Source organism: Onychomys torridus, chromosome 7 (genome assembly GCF_903995425.1).
Source record: "Onychomys torridus chromosome 7, mOncTor1.1, whole genome shotgun sequence".
In the NCBI taxonomy this organism is placed as follows: Eukaryota; Metazoa; Chordata; class Mammalia; order Rodentia; family Cricetidae; genus Onychomys; species Onychomys torridus.
The window spans coordinates 5,542,309-5,563,460 of NC_050449.1; the positions used below are offsets into that span (position 1 = coordinate 5,542,309).

General features: G+C 41.0%; 1 protein-coding gene and 1 pseudogene across 2 annotated transcripts in view; one reads left to right on the plus strand and one right to left on the minus strand.

Moving 5' to 3' along the window:
* The window catches only part of Arhgap42 (Rho GTPase activating protein 42), a 234,821-nt gene that overhangs the window by 85,310 nt on the left and 128,359 nt on the right, over positions 1-21,152 (minus strand). For both annotated transcript variants that reach the window (XM_036192656.1, XM_036192657.1), the window contains exon 4: positions 19,084-19,155. In XM_036192656.1, the coding sequence (XP_036048549.1) occupies positions 19,084-19,155 (72 nt within the window). The remainder of the gene's footprint in view (positions 1-19,083; positions 19,156-21,152) is intronic.
* LOC118588107 lies at positions 13,490-13,590 on the plus strand (annotated as a pseudogene).

The following is a 21,152-nucleotide window of genomic DNA, read 5'->3' on the forward strand; positions in this document are numbered from 1 at the left end:
AAAAGGAATTAAGAATCAGGTCACTGAAAATCACCTGAGTTCCCGGATGATTACAGTGTACCACTAGAACAAGAAGACCAAAGACAACCTGGAAAGCCCCTCAGGACTGCTTGTCTTCCCTCTCCTACAGAGGATTCTCTGCTGTCTCGGAACACCTGTACTTTGAAAGAAAAGGAGCTGGGAATTAGTCCAGTGGTAGAACATGTGCCCATGTGATTAATCTCCAGTGCAGAAACACACACACACACACACACACACACACACAAAAAAAAAAAAAAAAAAAAAAAAACAGCACTAGTCAGAAAAACAATGAGTGTTGACCACTACATATAATGATAGATATACCATGTGTCCCAAGACGGGAAACGTGTCCATCAGTTTCATCTCTCTCATTTCTATTGGCAGGAATAGCAACAACTGTCTTGTTCAACACATTAAGTCATTTCAGTGGCTCATTAAGTATTTGCTGAACACATGCTCACATAAGATAAAGACACCGATCTTGTCTCCAACATCTTGAAGTAGAGAAAATAGTGCATAAAGATCAGATGCCAAGCAGATGCTACAAACATCAAAAAAAAAAAAAAAAAACTGTAACAGAGCGAGCAGCTTCTGCAGTGGGGATGCTGAGGTCTTAGAGGAAACAAGTGAGAAAATACACGTTAAAGCACCATCTGAGTCACTGTGCTCTTACAGGCAATGGCAAAGCCACACCACTTCCACCATAAATTTGTTTAATATTTATCTTTAATTGCCTTTAATTATATATTTTGGGGATGGGAGTATGTGCACACGATTGCAGTCCCTATGGAGGCCAGAAGAGGACATCAGATCCCTACACATGGAGCAACCAAAGTAGGTACTGGGACTAGAGCTTGGATCCTCAACAAGAGCAGTATGCACTCTGACTTGCTAAGTCATCTTTCTAGCCCCAAGAGGCACCTCAATGTCCCAGCACCCTCTCCCACCAGGTAGAAGTTGCTCTTTCTCAGTGGTGAAACACATTCTGTAAGAACCATATCAAATATTAGAATCAAATATTCTAAAAGCTAAGTTAAGTTATCTGGAATAAATTATTTAAACAATTTTTGTGATAAGTATGAGAAATTGGTTTCTTTGGAAAACAATACCATTTTAAGTGTCATAAAACAAATAGTAATTTACTTCTTTCCACATATATTTAAAATATGAGCAATGAACGGAAGAACTTTAGAGCTAGAAGGAAAGAGAGCATCTGTTTGTACATAAACAGATGTTTGTCTCTCCCACCCCTCCACAGCCTCCTTCCATTTCAGTCCACGATCCCATTCTTCCTAAGCAATGTTTTATGCACGGCTCTGTGTCCACACTCCACAGTTACAAGCATCCTACTAGGTGAATGAGTCAAGTGGTAAAATTAAGACTATTGTGTAAATACTTCAGGGGGCTTTGAGCTAAGAAAGACCCAGAGAAAAGGTTGAATCTCCCATTTTGAAAAACAGTAACTGGGGATTAAAAAAAAAAGAGTCAATTAATTTTAGATGAATGTTGTAAGAAAGTTCTACAAATATTGCTGCAGATGTCACGGGGAAGAGTATCAGTGAGCATCATGAACAAAGAGAGCCACAGGAACCCAGAGTAAATGTAAGCACCTCCAGCACTCAGCAGTGTTGCTCTATATTGAGGCTGATGGACCCAGAGCAGCAGAAAGTCTTGAGCATGATGGGAGCCTCGAGCTCAATCCCTAACACCACATGGACCAGGCATGGTGGCACACACCTGTAAGCACCCACCTGGAAGGTAGAAGCAAGACAATCAAGAGTTCAAGGTCATCCCTGGCTACACAGGAAGTTAGAGGCCAGCCTGGGCTGTAGGCTTTTTCAAAAACAATTACACACACACACACACACACACACACACACATTAAAAAAAAAAAAAAAAAAACGCAAAGTTTCTATAAAGCTGTCAACAGATAAGACAAGTAGCCAGGAAAGATGCCTTTACAATAGCAGCTAGAAGTAGACACAGGTAATTCAGTAAAGAAGGTTTAAGGGACATCTGGAATTGGGCAGATAGAGGGCTAATGAATGATGCTCCTGTTTGGATTTTGTAATTTACAGCTAGTATTTTTCTTTTAAATAATCCACAAAGTACAAACTTGTAAATCAAGAACAGTAAACAAGTCTAAACCTAACCCAGCATCAGCCTATATTTGATTTTTTTTCCCCAAAAAAACTGATAGATGCCTTCTTACAAATATTTGTAGTCTTGCTAACCCATCCTCAAGGAGGCAAACTAATAAAAAGTGCACTGCTAAATCCTTCCATTAGATATTATCTTTCATATACAATAATGTACAGTCCCCAAACACAGGCTTTCTTGACTCAAGAAAAATGGTACAGATATGAGTGTGAAAATAATAATTTACAAACCAAAAGATAACAAAAAGGGGTGATTGCACAATAACTAAACATTTACAAAATTAAGCAATCACAGAAGCTCACAGTTTGAGGCAGCTGTGAGGAAGTCACCTAGACCAGCCATGTAAAGAAAGGCATGACTCAGATTTCCCACAAAGGATTCACCAGCCTCCTCAAGGAACTTTTTCTCACAGATTTTCAAGAAATTCTCTTCCTCATATGACGTCTGGTTTCTTATTCAAACAAATCTAACAAATGCTTCCTTTGAAAGAAATGAAGATCATAAAAATAGTGACTTACACATTTCTATTTTCCAAGACCCGTCACATCACAAAGGTCACTTGGTTTCATGAAAATCTTTCAGTATCTGGGCTGGAGAGAGCTCGGAGGTTAAGAACACACTCTGCTCATGCTGAGGGTCACAGTTTACTTCCCAGCTCACAGAAACTTGTTATTCCAGAGACCCTGTACCCTCTTCTGGCTTCTGGGGGCATTGGACTCATATGTACATCCCCAGAAACATACAAACACATAATTTAACAAACAAAATCATTTAAAAAAATCTTCTATATTGACTTACATAGGGTTACACAATTACAAATCTTAAAAAATGTTGATCTAGCACTTTAAATGTCTAAATATTTACGGCAGGTGCACTTGCTAGAGGTGCACAGAAATTCAACTTGTCCTGTTGCCTCTAACTTGTCATGATGGGAACAATGGGGCACAATGCAACTGGATAAGGGTGCCACACTGACTTTTCCCCAAAGCATGTGTTTATTTCTTGCATTTTGTAGCTTGAACTCCATGTACCTCTCTAAGTTCACTTTGGTTCTAGTCAGGCCAGACTAAATTAAAGAATTGTATTAACCTTTGTAGTTGCAATGAAACTACAGACTCTCAATCTGAACTTAACTTGGCAATTTTAATTTTCAACAGTCCTTTCTGTTTTTTAATTAACCAAAGCAATTATATATGCTAATCAACAACAAAGCAGGTTAAACAAATTTTCAGGAAAGTTAATTTTTTTTTTGAAGTTTAGAAACCAGCTTCAAGCTTATGTAGTTGCAAACAAATGCATCAATTTGCTGTAAACTAAATGAAAGGCTCTCTAAAATGAAGGAAAAGAAAACAGCTTCAAATATCCCAGCCCACACAATGAAACTGACTTAAACTGACTACATGATAACTGGAGTTTGAATTGATAGTTCCCAAGAATTGAATTCAGGCTGCCAGTGATGGCGAGTGACTTCACCACCAAGCCATCAGACCAGCCCATCTTGCCTACGCTATCTCGCCAGCTTCTCTTGCACATTTATTTTATTTTAATTTTTTTTAAGTTTTTCGAGACAGGGTTTCTCTGTGTAGCTTTGCGCCTTTCCTGGAACTCACTTGGTAGCCCAGGCTGGCCTCGAACTCATAGATAGAGATCCACCTAGCTCTGCCTCCCAAGTGCTGGGATTAAAGGCGTGCACCACCACTGCCCAGCTCTTTGCACATTTTTAAAAGCAGTGTCTTTATAAATGACCTAAGAAAGTGGTCAATATGAAAAATTCCATAAGGTTCCATAGAATACAGCCCTAACTGGCACACTTTGCTCCCACACATCTGAACTACTTTGTAATATCCACCTAATGATTCAAAGTTGGACTTACTTTGCTCAGTTCTAAGACATCAAGGGAGAGTGATGCTAAGCTGTGTCCTGCCCTCGAGCTTGTGTCCTAGGAAGAAACAAAGGCACAGACGCCTTGGAGTCTAAGAAAATCTGCATTATAAAATCCTGGAATTTAATAAACATTGCCTCATCTACCTGTGGCCAAACCAGACCATCTTCGGATGCTGCCAAAGCAGCCTTAGGACAGGTGACAGTGTACAGACTGTCAAGGAGCAACCTCAAGTGTTCTGAGTAAAGACACTCATGTTTCAGGCTTATGATCAGCAAGCAGCAAGAAAGGGCTGGCTTTGAGTTGACTGAGTCATTACCCCAAAATACTGAAGCATTTTCCAACCGGCCAAAGTACAGAGAATATGTGTCTATGGAGTCCTAAGCCACAAATGGAAATCTGTATTACACCCCTGGCCCCCAAGATTCATGGACCATCTCAGAAGAGGATATGGAAGAGCCAGAAGTCAGAAAGGACAGGAGCCAAACAGTATCTTCTTGACCAGACAGGACCATAGCTGCTGTGGTTGCCTGCACAAGACCCACACAAAATCAAGCCAATCAATTTTCCAGAAGGTGGGAGGCTCATGAGTCCACAGCTAGTTGAGAAACTACTGACATGTGATGGTTTCTGGGGATGGAAAGTCAGTTTTCTTTAAGGCTGTGGCTTCTGGATATCAAGCTGTAGTAGACCTTACACCCAGGAACACATGGTTAGCACACATTGGATTATAAAAATAATTAATTTTGAAAAAGCAAATGCCAAGTTGGGAGGAATAGGGAGTGAGCGAAGGCTCTATGCACACTTAGAGGGACAAGGTGAACATGATCAAAACACATCATAAGCATGCATGAAATTCTGGAGAACTTTAATAAAAATATCACAGTAAAAAAATCCTCTTTTCAGTGTTGCCCAAGCACCCGGCTCTGCCTTTTCTGCACCATTTTCATTTGTTAATTTAGACAGGAACTTGATTTACAACCAGGCTAGCGTCAAAGTCTTCATCCCCGTCTCTTCCTCCCACATCCCGAGAAAGCAGGCTTCTGCCGCCATATCCAGCTGCTCTCAGGATTTGAATGACTCATTGCTTTTTGTATTCTGTCTGCAGTGGGGATTGAAGCACAATTCAGACTTTTGTGAAATCCCACCCCCAAAAATCAAACAAAAAATACTCCACATTTCTCCTGAATCCAAACGTTGCTCTGACTCATTCTTTGTATTTTGGGGGAGACTGACCACAAGAATTTGGAAATATTTTGAAATAGGAGACATAAATTTCACTATGGAAAAGTCACACTGGAATGTACAAACGGATAGGGAAGTATTCGGAGGGAGGCAACCTGAAATAAACTCTGAGCAAAGTGCTAGAGCCCTGCTCTGCCTCACCAGTGACATCTTTATTCTGTGACTTCATCACCAAGAGATTTCACTCTGGCTCTTACTAAACATGTTCGTACCAACTTACTAGCAAACATTAAATGGATCTTTGCAACGTCTTTTGAATTTATTAGTTTTATAGGCCTGTTTATGAAGATGAATTCCTAGCTACTAAGGCAGGCCCTCAGAAAATAAATGTGACATATTAAAAGAAAAAGGGTGTAGGGAAAGGTGGATTCAGTTTTTAGTTATTTTGTGTGAAAGGGCCAATATGGCTTGTGTTAAAACAAAGGCAAAAAACAATCAGGTTTGGCAGGTGGTTTGATCATTACTTGCCTTGAAAGTATAAGGGTCCACCTTAAAAAAACAGGAGTGACGGTGCATGCATGTGATCTCTGAGCTGAGGCAACAGAGACAGGAGGATCCCTGGGGTTCTGCGGCCACCATGGACTAACCACCAAGCCCAGACCACTTTTTCAAAGAAAGCAAGGTGGATGAATCCCGGGGTGCACACTCTGATTTCATTCTAATTGTGCCTGTGGTGATTAGTTTTGATTGACAGCTTTACTGGGTTAAGAAACGCCAAGGGCATTTGTAAATCACTTTTGCATGCATCTGAAAGGACGTTTCCAGAGGGTTGGAGGCAGGGAAGACCTGTCCTGTATGTGGATAGCAGCATCCCACAGGCTGGCATCCTAGGATGAATGAAAAAAGGAAAAGGAGGTAGGAAGCAGAGCACCAAAACCTCCCTCCTCCCTCCTTCCTAGAGAAGTGGGCAAGCAGCCTCGCGGTTCCACTGTCACAGCCAACAACCAGCCAATCCACCACCACACCTTCCTACTGCAGGCTGTCCCCTCAAACTACGAGCCAAGGCTAGCCCTTTCTCCTTCATGTGGCTTCTTGTCAGTTATTTGGTCACGGGGAAAAGAAAAAAACTAAAACAATTCCTCCCTTAGGCATTCATTATGAGTTGAACTTGAAGGATGAGCTCTAGGAACAAACTGTTAAATAACAAACATTAAATGGTTCAGTGTGGTCTGGACACAATAAACCAACCTAGATATTGTCTTCTAAAATTATACTGCATTTTGACAACCACACCCACCTCTGTGGCTGTTTAAGCCCCCCACAAAGGGCCACAGAGAATATTGCTACTTCCTATAACCCCAGATACTAAAACTGTCACTATTTCAAACATTCCTAAGTACTATTTACTTCTCTACAGGTTCCCAGCTGGGAATGCAGCTACATGGTAGACATGCTCAAGACCTGTTTTCAGTCACCAACTTTGTACAAAGAAAAGAAAAGAAAAAAGAAAAAAGATATTTAATATTCATGCAGCCCCCAAAATTAAGCATTCAAGGCTATTGATCTTCAGAATTTCAGTATTAATGAGAAAATAGACAAGAGCCATACCAACATCAACATGTACACCATACGGCTCTGTGCCAAGTACTGGACATCTCTGAATAAGTAAGTGTCCAGTCATAACAAAGACCCCCAGATCCCAGGCTAAAACACAGTCTGGCTATTTGAATGCAAGTTTTATTTTAGACATTAACTGAAGATTAATGTTATTATGTCACCAGGAGTCTTCCTACAGGTTGATTCCCGTAACCTCAAGAAGGGCTATGATCACCTTACATTTCAGTCACCCAGTCCACACCTGGCAGAGCCCACATGCAAACCATTAGTTTTTTGTTTCCAACCTGTTTTTTCTCCTCTTAAACAATCAAATGTCTCAAAATTCAGACCTAGGACACAGTAAAAAAGAGATGAAAAAAAAAATTTTTTTTTTTTTTTTTTTTGGTTTTTTGAGATAGGGATTCTCTGTGTACTTTTGGTGCCTGTCCTGGATCTCAATCTCACACAGATCCACCTGGCTCTGCCTCCCGAGTGCTGGGATTAAAGGCGTGTACCACTGCAGCCCAGCTGAGATGAAAAATTTTAAAGTGAAACCATTTTCATCTCCCATAAAACCTGACCGGGTAAGTAAAGGAAACTGAGTAGCAGGTTCCCTCCCAAACTCCCAGTGCAAAGAGATCTGAGCTAAGAGGCACAAGGGCTCAGGAAACCACATGCAGTTGCTTTCCCACACCAGGCCCATTTTAAAAGATATCAATTACATCCCAAGCTCCCCAGAGGTCAGATGACCTCAGACACCAGAAAAGACAGTCAGGAAAATGCTAAAGTGTCAATAAATTTGCATTTTGTTATCATTTTGATTTCATCCCATCCATCATATAGCAAGAAAAATTGAACAAATAAATATTGCTTAACATTCTACTTCTAAAGGATTAAAAAATAGTACAAAGGATTGGTTTAAGACCAATGCATTTCCACAATGACCTTGCCAGCATCACCAGGGGAACCAGTTAGCCATATTTACCAAATAAGGCAAGGTATTCCAATGCCTGGAATCTTTCTAGAGTGAGCTCACTCTACTTCTCACTGGGTTTCTCTGGTCCTTAGAGGTCACACTCAAGTCTCCTACAAAGTCGGTAAATCAGCAAGCTGCCATGCAGATGTGGGAGGCAGGTCTCAGGAGAGCACTTGGCTCTGGATCACTCCTGGCTATGTATAGAAGTATAAGAGGCAGAATATTCCAACTGCATATCAGTAAAGAGCCGTGTTAAACTAAACCCATTAAGAAATTCAGCAAGAGCTGTTTGCTCCTGTGAGTACAAATGAGAGACCTTCCCAGCTGTCTGCCAATGTATTTACCAGCTGCAAATTGTTGCTCATTTACCATTTATGAGACTATGCACCCATGTCTACAAATTTCAAATTTTCTGACAGACAAAAGAATCCATTTATTTCCTCAATTACAAAGAAACAATTTCTCATGTTTAACTGTTTCTGTATAGAAAAGTGGTGCACACAATTTAAACCTACATTCCATCTATCAAATCCATGGCAAGAACTATCATTGCCTTAGCTAAAATTCATGGCACTGGAGGGAGAGTTGTCCACTATATTTGGCAATTCTGGTTGAGATTTGAAACCTGAATGTGCACAAGTAAGTGCTTCTCACTTGACGGTTTCAAGACAGTTTCTCATTCTCTTATAAATTGCTGGTGCCAAACCAGCCCCATGAACAGCAAAACTGGTTTGTTTAGAGGAAAGGTTTGTGAAAATAAATATACCAGAAATGAGAAAATTTGTTGTTTGTGTTACAAATACAAGTTGTAACCACCAATGTGCCAAGTCACACCCAGGTTTATCTTTCTAGAAATTCTGTGGTTCCCAGGCATAAAACTGTTATGGTTTAAGTACAGTGAATATTGTTCAAAGGTGCTTGTATGGAAAGCTGGGTTCCAGTCTGGTGGAGTTGAGAGAGGGTAGAACATTTAAAAAGGTGGGATGCCTGGCGGTGGTGGCACACACCTTTAATCCCAGCACTCGGGAGGCAGAGGCAGGCGGATCTCTGTGAGTTCGAGGCCAGCCTGGGCTACCAAGTGAGTTCCAGGAAAAGGCGCAAAGCTACACAGAGAAACCCTGTCTCGAAAAACAAAACAAAACAAAACAAAACAAAAACAAACAAACAAAAAAAGGTGGGAGGTGATTAGGTCTTTAAAGGTATTAATGGGACTGAGATTATAGCTTAATGGGTAGAGTGCTTGACCAAGGATGTCCTGGGTTCAATCTCCAGAAAGGCACACACTGGGCATGGTGGCAGACATTAGCACTCCGGAAGCAGAAGCAGATCAATCAGAAGTTCAAGGTCATCCTTGGCTACATAGTGAGCTTGAGGCCAGCCTGGGCTATACAAGACTGTCTCACAAAGGGGCAGGAAGGGTGGTGTTCTGTTCCCTCTATTAGGCAGCAGGACTTTGCACTTTGATGTTACAGCTCATCCAGCGTGGCACAGGCACCTTCCCTGCCTTTCTCTTGTGCATGTCTGGTTCCCCATCCATCAATCTGTCATGCCGTGATACAACCAGGTAGGCATAATGAGGCTACCAGCACAGTCTCATTTGGAACTTTCAGACACCAGAATCATGAACCCAATAAGCTTGTTTATTTTGTAAGACAGCCTCGGGTATTTTGTTATAGCAACACACAATAGGAAAATGTAGATGCCAATCACCAAGGGTATTAAGTCTGGATGTATTATTGAAATGAAAACTGAAATTTATTTTAAGATGTGGTCTTTTTTTTCCCCAGAAAGGGGCCAGAGAGTAAATATTTCATTCTTTGGGGCCACATGCTATCTTATATAGCTACTCAACTTGGCTGATGGAATGGGAAAAGTTGGAAAAAACTTAAACAAATGAATGATACTGGATTCCAACAAATGTTTCATTGCTGGTTACTAAATCTGACTTTCATGTAATTTGTACCTGATACAAAATATTATTCGTTAAATTATAACAAAATTGAGAAACGTACTGTTAACAGCTCATGTGTCACACACACAGCATTCAACCTCTTCCCTAAAGTATGAAATTCATATTTGGAATAATCACAGGAAACAACTGTACCCTTAGTTCTACAAGGGGGGAAAAGCTGCCCTGGGCAGAAGAGAGAGCAGCCATCTCAGGTCTATCACAGAGATATTTGCTCTGGCTGAAAAGGAAGAGCCATAACCATACCCCAGAGGACACAGAGAAATGCTCTATATGTCACACTCCCTTTGCTAATTTGCTAAACGGATTTGAGGAGCAAGAGATAGTACAATATGATTTTTAGAAAGGCAGCTACAGTTTCAATCCTGAAGGTCTCTTAAAGACCCCCTATACATTTGCTACCATACTCCTGCGAGAAGATGAACCTTTAGGAAGTCTGTTTTGTGATAAGAATTTGGGTCACTGGAGATGTATCTTTGAAGGGGACTGCAGACCCTTCGCCCTTTCTTCTTATTCACCCTGCCCCAACTCATCTTCCTGGACACACTGAAGTAGGCACCTTCCTCTGTCATCTGTCTTTGTTATGGGTGCAGCCCTGCTGCAGGACCAAATGCAAAGGAGCAAAGTGACTACAAATGAACTCTAAAACCAAACTACATCAAAAGAGAGAGGCTGAGCTCAAGCACTCGTTACAGTAAAGGAAACGATGACATGGTGGAGACCTCTGCAGGCACGCAGGGCAGTACAGTGATGGGAGGGGCTGCATGGGCAACGCAGAGATGAAGACAGGTGGACAGCTAAAGAGACCTGAGACCAGCATCAACTGCAGGGGAGACGGAGGAGCCCAGAGGTCTGGGGGTTCCTTGGAATTTGGGCAGTGATAGTGCAAGAACAACCACCACCTGAAACAAGGCTTCTACCTGCACATGCACACCCATTCACTGATTTACATCTCTCTCTCTCTCTCTCTCTCTCTCTCTCTCTCTCTCTCTCTCTCTCTCACACACACACACACACACACACACACACACACACACACACACACACACACACACACAGAGCAGCTCTGGCCCAGAGCTTGGTCACTCCACGGACTTCATGACACTAATGTTTAGTTTCTAACAGTACAACAGAGAAGCCCATGCCAAGGAGTAACAGCAGTATGCAGTTAGCATACATACTTGCTAAACTGAGATGCAAACCATATTTCTTAATGTGGTTCATATTGTAAAAACTTACAAACAAGAACAAAAGCTCTAATTAAGCTGGTAGTACAGGAAGCTGCTCAGACACACTACAAAAGCTCTATGCCATGACAGTCCCTCAATTCTCAGTCCTCTGCTCTACCTTGGACACTAGTTCCCCTTTGCACTGACTGGAAATTTTCTTCCAGCATTTCTGTTTATTTCTGCTGTAGTTTTTGAGACAGAGACTCCGGTAGCCCAGATTGGCTTCAAACTCACTGAAGCAAAGGGTTGCCTTGAAAATTCTGTTCTTTTCATGGCTCCCTCCTATATGCCACCATGTACGATCTCACCCAGGACTCTGCCAGTCTGACGCCTGCACCTGCTAGACATCAACCTCCCACAGGCCTTTGGCAGCCCTCCTGGTCATGCAGAAGGGATTTGTTCTTCCCTCTGTGTTTAGCAAATAGTCCACTCCACCATATCTGATTGTGTTTTTATTGGTGTCAGAGTGAGCACATTGAGGACAGCAACTCTTTGGGGCTGAGGAACTTGTCTGGCACAAAATAGCTCATTACTAACAGAACATTTCAATGTCTAGGACAGATGATAGCATGCTAATCAAACTTCCAATGGCTCAAAACTGGGAAAGGATGATAGCCTGGACATGATCACATCTATCTGCCAAAGGGTCTCAGGACTTTGGAATAAAGAAACTAAAATTTTATAAGAATCTCACCAAAATCTCTGCTAAGCAAAGGATGAAGGGGTCCTAACTTAAACGTGTCTAATATTCTAGTTTTATTTCATTAAACACCGTGACAAATGTCAGTACATGAACTCTTGTTTATTTTATTTTTTCATATCTGTACACATGGGTCTAATGTGTGTAACTTTGCATACAGAGGCTACAAGGAAATCTGTGCAGTGTTTAGTTCCCATTCAGGTGCAGATGTAAGCTTGGCCAGGCATGGTAGTACACACCTTTAATCTCAGCACATGGAATGCAATCACAGGCCTATTGCTGCAAGTTTGAGGCAATCCTGATCTACATGGTAAATTCTAGGCCAGCCAGAGGTACATGGTGAGACACTGTCTCAAAACAAAACAAAGATTTTAATTTTTTCACCATTTACCAAGAAATTTCTGTCTTAGAATTACCAAAACTAGGATTGTTACCCAAAAAGACTTCATTACAAGAAAAGAAGTTTGGTTCTCATCCAAGCACTGACCACTGAAGAATGTAAAAAAAAAAAATTAGTATATGGAAGTATTTCTGAAGATCTCACAGTACAAATATCACCATGATGTCAGTAAGGCTGTTCATTATATCTAATAGCCAACTACAATTTATATATGGCACATGGAAATAGTTCTAGCATTTAAAAATACATGTAGTGGACCTAAAAATGTATCATAAGGAAACACAAAAATAAAACTGGTGGGAATGTTTAATACATTTCTTGGTATTGGAATTCAGCTGCTGACATAAACACCATTCGCAGGGAAAACAGTGGTAATTTCATCTATAATTTAGGTTCAATTAAATTATAATATGAGCACCTAAATTCTTTTCTCATTTAAGTTGAAAATTGTTCAGCAGGGGGCTTTAGGTGATACCCCACTGAGAACATTAGCTTCACAGATGTTCCTTCTTTGCATTGGCTAATACAAAAATCCAACACATTAAGATATAGTATCTTTTTAAATTTTTATTTTATGTATTTGTATGTTAACTTTCACACATGTATATGTAGCACATGTGTCTCAGTGCTCTTGTAGGCTGGAAGTGAATTTTGGATGCTTGGGGCAGGAGTCACAGGAGGTCATGAACCACCTGAGGCGGGTGCTGGGAATCCAGGTCCTCTGCAACAGCAGCAAATGCTCTAAATGCTGTGCAGTCTTTGAATGGTGCTGCTTGTCTAACACGGAAACACCTCTATCGTCAGGTGATGTCATCTAGCTGGTTTTAGTGGTCAGGATGGGGCCCATCAAAGCAGAAGGCATTGTACAGATGTGTAAACACACTATCAACCACCAAGACAATGTCACATTGTCATGAAAGAGGCAGACACAGTATTGCTAAATTAGGAACCAAAAGGTCTGGATGCGAGTCCCAGCTAGAGGACATGGCCACCTCTGGGCTACAGGCAATACCTCTTACTATATTGGAGATTCAGAGGTGTCATCTGAAAATGATGGCAGTTTGACCTACTATATACATGGTCATGCTTTGTAAATTGTGCAGTATGTTAATCACAAGTAATGCCCATCCATGGCACCCTTAAGAACCGCACTTTATAAATATTCTATAATCAACACCAGTTTGGTCTTCTAGGATACAAAGTGAGATGAAGTAATCTCCATGCTGACCTGTTTAATTGGACAAAGGGACTTTGTTATAATAAAAACCTATGTGATGGCAACACCTATCATCAACTCTAAAATAAAACCAGTGGACATCTTGGTACTTACTATGTAGAAGCAAATTAAAGTTCAGAAGGTAATTATTGTCAGTTAATTTTTAGTTAGCTAGGGTTTGAGTTCAATACAAAGAAGATTAGCATGGCCCCTGTGCAAGGACACCACACAAATTTGTGAAGCATTCCATAGCTTTCCACCTGGGGCCATGGTGTCATCAGGTCCTAGGCTGCTGCCAAGGGCCATGTTTGGGTCCATGGACCTCCTGCAGCTGTGATCCTGCAGATGTCTTTGTGCCCTGTTACCACCAAGGGTTGTGATGAGTTCTGGGGTTGGAGCTGCCACATGTGGCAAGTAGGTGACCAAAGGTCACGCCAAAGCACATGCCAAATATGGTGGTGTTACTGAACATCATGTGCTTTACCTCATCTTTGCTTGAAATCTGACTCCACCTCAGTCCATTTGCTTAACATCTCCATTCTTCAGCTGCAGTGTCTACAAAGAGTCTAACAGTTTTCTATTTTTGATGCTGACTGAGTGACAGACAAAGTACTTAGGGGAATGATGGTTAATTACAGCAAAGGGTAACTATTGCTATTGTCAAAAAATATAGTCAGACACTGACAATCAAACCTCTGTCGCCTCACACTCAGAGTATGCTCCCCTGACAGAAGATATGACCGGAGTTGGAGAGATGACTCAATGGTTAAGACAGGGAGAGGATCCTGCCAGGTGGCTCACAACCATCTCTAACTCCAGCTATCTGGGATATGATAGCTGCCCTCTTCTGTCCTTCTTGGGCACTTATACTTACATGCACATACATACACATAGACCCACACTTATGCATAATTAAAAACTTAAAAATAAAATCTTTCAGAAAAATATTACAAAGAGAATTGTAGGTACATTCAAAATGCTATCAAATGGCTTATTATCTGCCTAGAGAATTCAACAACGATGTTATTGCTGGAGGATGCTCTACTGGGCAGCCATAAACCAAACATGAAAAGCCATCCAAGACCAGTATCTATGGGGCCTGTTGACTACAGGAGAAAATGTAAGAAGTGATCTACAGAACCCACATGCTGACTCATAAACCACCTCTTTCCAGATTAATCCCATTTCATGTTCCAGATCGTCCACTGCGCTGCATAAACAACTCAAATGGTGAACAAAAGCTTTATCATTCAGAACATCTACAATTCTCCAAAATCTTCTAAAGCTGTTGATATACACAAGACAACACAGCAGATAGAAGCCACTTTATCAGAGAGGGATTCTGTGGCTGTAACAGAATTCTGACAGTTCTGCCTGGATTTTTCTTCTCAGTGCTACAAAGTAAAGCAACACATGCATGGCACATTTAAAAATAATGAGCAAATGTTCAGAGGCAAAAGTACACCCTACTGCAGGCGGAACAAAGGGATGTTTGTGCTCTGTTACAGCCTTCAACATGAAATCAATGTAAAAGAACAGAGTCAAGCTTTGCAGTGACTACTGCTGCATTGTTTGTTTCTCTTTTAAAATCACAGAAAAATGTTCAGATGATTTCCATTAAAATCTTTCAAAAATGAAAACCAATGTCTTAAAAAGCATTTCGCACAGAAAAATAAGAGTTTCCAACTTTTATGGCCAGTATTTCTCAAGTTGCTTTTAACTAGAAAAAAAAAGTCAGTGTTGAGCACCTACTGTGTGCTGAGAATCCCAGAGACCAGCAAGGGAATCATACTAATTAACTGGGTTTGAAGTGAGCAGGTTTGGCCATACCTAAAATGTTTTCATAATTAAGATGCATAATCATCTATCTGATAATAATAAAAAGAAAATTGAATATCTCACAATGGAATTTTCTGAAGAGCAGTTTGGGAGCCTGGAATAGTCAAAACACTTCTGGTGTCGGAAATAAAATTTTTTATCTTCACTGCTCCAACAGGGAGGTGCTCAATGTCCCTTCCATTTCCAAACTGTGTGACAATTATAGCTATCCATTCTATTTTCCTGAAATATGTTGTTACTGACTAAAGCTCAGGTGCATCCAGATGCTGTGGCAGATTCCTGTCATGCCAGCCGTCAGGAGGAAGCAAGAAAACTTATGGAGTTCATGGTCTGCCTGGAACCCAAATCAGGTACCAGCCAAGTCTGAAAAGCAGAGGAGAAAGGAAAAGAGGTGCAGAGCTCACACAGCCCACCTCACAGTCAGGCTCCACACAGGAACGAGCATTCAAAGGAGGCTGTGGCTTTGCCTCATTCCATTTCCTCTGGAAGCAAGGAGATTTCCAGCATAGTCAAGGACATACATGTGTCACTGTATTCCAAAAATGCTACCAAAGGCTATGATTCAGCTTGCTCTGTAAGAACACTATTCTGGATACATTCACACACTGGGAATTCTCACTCATGGTAATTGTACTGAATACCTACATTCAGTCCATGTTTGCAGAATTTAAAACAACAATATCATGAGATAAATTAAACCAAACATTCAATCCTGTCTACTGACATGTATAAGAGGTCTGGCCTACAATAGAACTCAATTCTTCATATACTATCAGAGCAAGAACATTCCAATAAATATATCAGTGACAACTGTTTATAGATAAGGCTTCTAATCTCCAGCTACTCAAAAAAGCAGGACCAGTCTCCTGTCCTCTGGTTCAATCACCCATCATTAATCTTCTCAAATGCCTCTCTCAGCACAGCCTGTCTTCTCCCTACAACTGGAACTAAGGGCCACACTTATCCACAGTGGAGGATCAGGTGTCTCAAAGCTCCACAGAGCACATGACAGAATAAAAGGCTGTGGCCAGTGATGACAGCGTTGTCTGGCTGGGAGACCAAAGACACTTGATTCAGCGTTTTCCACTCCTGTTGGGAGGGCGGGCAGATGGAGAGTTAGCTGATTGCCATGCAAGATTCTAGGCTCCTCCATAGTCTGGTCTTCCCATCCTGGCTGGCTAATTGACCCCAAATGATTGTGGGAAATTCCACTGGACAGACTGAAAAGTTTCAGAGTCCTTTGGACTATTAGGTTTACATACCAAATGAGTCTTCATATAAACAGCCAGTGAAGCAACAAATAAGACACACACACCCACGTATGCTTGAGGCACACTCCCGAAAGAAAACTAACATACCGTACACTTCAGAAAAGGATACTTCCTTTAAATCACTTTTCCCCTTCTTGAAGATCCCATAGCAATTCAGAAGTAAAAGCACCAGGCACATGAAACACAATCAGCATGATAGTCGGACAAGTATTCCCGCTCACAATGACACCGGCTTCACATTTCACATCCCAGCCAGTGCATGGTGGTGTGATATCTTAATATTATTCTCTTGTGTACTCTCAGTTGTTCTGTCCCGTGATTGACATGCTCAAAAACAAAACAGCAGTTTTACTGCTCCTGCATCTGCAGCCTCAGCTAACGTCAGCCTTCCTGGGAGGAAGCAGCCATCCACAACAACTGAAATTACTTGCAAGATGGACTGGGTACACATGAAATATGTTAGACTGAGGAGGTAATGCCTCATGTGGCTCCTTATCCAGCTACAGAAACCTCACAGAGGAAGTGGAGCCCTTGCAGTGGAAGATGGCCTTATGTTAGGTCCACACCACTGACGTCACTCACAGCACCCTTGCACGCAATCCTTCAACTTTCAGGTCACAATGTTCAGTGCAGTCTCCATGGCTTCAGAGTCTGCTGTCCACCAAGATGTAGGGACATTTACAGCTGTGTTTCTTAGTCTCATCCAGTACTAGACTTGCCGTGTAGCCAACCACAAGAATAGTAAATGTTTGCTGAGTTAATTAACAGAAGGGCTCTGACTCATTCTTCATGAAAATCTGCTTGAAACTGGTGGAGAAGTGCATACAACACTCTAATGTAAGGCAAACACTGATGACTTATGATGGGAAACAGGGTTAAGAAAGACCTATGAAAAGGGAAAATGTCACTTGTAGATGAGAAAAGAGCATTGGAAAAGGACCTGAGTGAGGAAGTTTGCTGCCTGATGCTGCACATGACAAAAGTCATTAGCAGGACTTCAAAATGGAGAGGGTAAACAACAGTCCAGGGAGAGGGAAAGAGCAAGAGTATGTACACTCGGGTGTGGTGATACATTGTGTATCAAATAAAGGTTGTCTGAGGATCAGAGAGGACAGGCAGTGGTGGTACACACCTTTAATCTTAGCACTCTGGAGGCAGAGATCTGTCTGGATCTCTGTGAGTTCAAAGCCACCCTGAACTAGAGGAAATTGATTTGGTCTAAGAGAGAAACAGAGCCAGGCACCTTCAATCCCAGTACTTGGGAGTCACATGCCTTTAATCCCAGCACTTGAGATCTCATGCCTTTGCTACCACTATTTGGGAAGCACACACTCCTTTAATACCAGCACTAGGAAGGAAGTGATGGCTGGGCAGAGAAAGGCATATAAGGTGTGAGGAGACAGGAACTAAACCCTTTTGGCCGAGGACTCAGAGGCTTTTGATCAGAGGACTCATGGATATAGTATCTCACCTTCCATTTAGCCTGAGGATTTGGTAGTGGTGAGAAGTTTCTCTAGTGGCTTGTTCCTTTGTCTCTCTGATCTTTCAACATTACCCCAATATTTGGCTATGGGTCTTTCACTATAAGACCTATTAGATTTCATGCAACACTCAGGTACATTCAGAAGAAGGCAAGCTAACACCCATGCAAGGGACCAACTTGTGGAAGGTATTATTAAGATTAATAATAATTGTCATTGATTGACTACATTCAAGTCTAACACAGGTAAATGCAGGAGGGGGATATGCTGAAGAGTTCAGTGGGAGAGGGAGAGAGTAACATCATACACACATCTGACACTGTCAAAGAATAAAGTTCACAGAAAAGAGCAGAGTGAAAGATAGTGGTTTCTATGGTAAAACCCTCACATTTGTGGTGTGTACATGATGTTGAGCAAGCGAGGGAAATGTGAGTCTAAGATAGTGGATCAGGTGAGATGTCTCATCATGGAAAGGCACCTGCTGACACGGCGGACTATCCGAGGTCAATGCCCAGGACCCACAGAGTAGAGGAGAAGCAAGTCCTGCAAGATGTCCTCAGACCTCCACCAGCTCACTACAACATACACACATCAGTAAACAAGAAGTAAATATGTAAAATAAAAAACCAAAGAGAGTAGATTCAAGTCAATTTCAAAATTAAGCTCAGAGAAAATTTAGCTGGCCCATAATTAATGAATAGTAATGCAAAGGCTTTCTGTCAAATATATTTAAAGTTCTTCCCACAAAACCTTCATCATGAAAAACATTACAAAGAATAATAAAAGTTCTTTTTAAATTATTGACGGAATTATCAGTACATAGTAAACCTAGTTTTCATTTTATTTCTAGTAGGAGCAGTATTCTTTTAATTTTACAAACTCTCATACTCAGCCTCTCCTCCGAAGAGCGCATTCCCACCACTCAATAGAGGAGGAAGCCACGAAACACACAGGAGAAGAGTAGTATCATTTATTTTTTAAAAGAGTTCCAGCTTTGTAATAGGCTCTCTAAAAAAAGGAAAAAGTTTAAAATGATGCCATTTTAAACACATGAAATATTTTAAAAGGTCATTCTAATTTCAAAACATTAGCATCTGATATCATAACACCTTTAATCACCAGGAGAATTTCTAAGCAAAGGGGAAAAGTCACACTTACTTTAGCTGCGCCGATCTGTTCTTTTCGAAATTTCTCAAGAGGTGCAATTAATACATCATTAGCATTTTGAATCTGAAAATTAAAATGCACATATATTAAATTCTGTACAATTTCATGCCAATAATACAAAAATGCTCTCCTCCTTCAGCTTACTAAATGCAGTTTTTGTTCTCTGTTTCTATAAAAAAATCTTACATTTTGTATTATATTTTTTATCCTGATAATGGAGGTAGGTTTTCTGTATGATTTCATTTAATACTAACAACAATGGGGGTAATATGAAAATAAATACTTACTTTATTGAAACTGTGGATTGAATGTTCATATTTCTTCTAAGTTTTAACTAAGAAAACAGCATCTTGGGTATTAAATTAAATTTACAAATACCTTTAATTACACTGGTGTAACACCACCAGTTTGAGCATCATCCTAAAATTGGCACAGCTATTCTGTTTGCCACTAGGCTGTTACAATCCCACAGGTACAAAATAAACTCAGGCTTGATTTCTCTTACTTAATGTGTTTCCTTTCACTTGGGATTTGCCTGAAGGCTCTCAAGATATCTCCACACTAACTAGAACAGTACTTGATTTCATTTCAACAAACAGTGCTCTATCTCCATGTCCCAAGAGGGGAGTCATTTGAACTCTAAAACAGATAGATCTTCCAACATGGGTGGAATACTGCAAGGGTATGTAAGATGTGAGGGCCAGGAACTGGACAGAAACAAAAATTTCTAAGGATGATACTATGTTGAAATACACACACACACACACACACACACACACACACACACACACACACCCCACACAACTTTCAGAAAGCAAGAAAGAGAAGGGCCTATTATCAAAATGAATGATCTGTTCTCCCACTGTGATGGCTTAGTAAGAACTGAATGACCTGTTCTATATGACGCACGAGAAAAGTTGATGGGGAAAACCTAGTTTTCAAACATGCTAGCTTAAACACATGCTTTCTTGTTAAAACTTTTCTATAAGTGTGCAATCACATGGTTTTCCCCTAAGTTTCAAAATCATATATAAAATGCCAATATGAGATTTTCATTTTTAATTATTTCATTTATTTTCATAACTCTAGTTAGCTTCAAGTTGAGTTACACTTACTCACTTTTCTAAATTGTGTGTGTGTGTGTGTGTGTGTGTGTGTGTGTGTGTACACTTTGGACACACATGTACCAGGACAATCTTGGATGTTGGCCCTAACCTTCTACCTTGTTTGAGATAGGGTCATTTTTTCCTGTCAGTGTACACTGACTACTGGCCTATGAAGTCATAGGTATTCTGTCTCTACCGCCCATCTCACCATAGGAGTGCTGAGATTACAGACATGTGCCACCAAGTCCAGCTTTACACAAATGTTGATGCTACCTCGCATGACCATGGCATTATTCAACTTCAGAATCATGTATGCAGAGGATTACCTAAGGAGGGAGGACCCACTCTGAGTGTGGGCAGCACAGCACCATCCCAAGGCCTGAAGTCAGGAACCAAATCAAAAGGTGAAAAGAAAGACCATGGGAAGTCTTTTTCTGTCTCAAGACAGTGCACATTTTCCTTTTGTTTTGGCATTTGTCCCACCTCCCTCTCCCCTGCTCCACAATCTTGTTCTGTGAAAGTAAAACTGAAGGGCAAAAACCAGTATCAGTAGAAGAACTGCAGAAGGAACTGGAGAGGCTTATGCAGCTCTTGCAGAGGACCTCAATTTGATTCTCATCGCCAGCACCAGGAGGATCACAACCACCTGTTACTCCAACTCCAGGGAATCTGACACCTTCTTCTGCTCTTTGCAGACACCCACATACATTTACACAAACACACAGACACAGACATATGTATCCATAATTAATTTTTTTGAGCTGAGGATCGAACCCAGGGCCTTGCACTTGCTAGGCAAGTGCTTTACTACTGAGCTAAATCCCCAACCCTTAATTAATTTTTAAAGGAAACGATACTAAACAAAAGAGGGAGTGGGTGGTGGGGATAACAATGGAGTGCTTAGGTATGTGCCCTTTGAATGCCAAATGCTCATGAAGACCTCCACAGTACAGA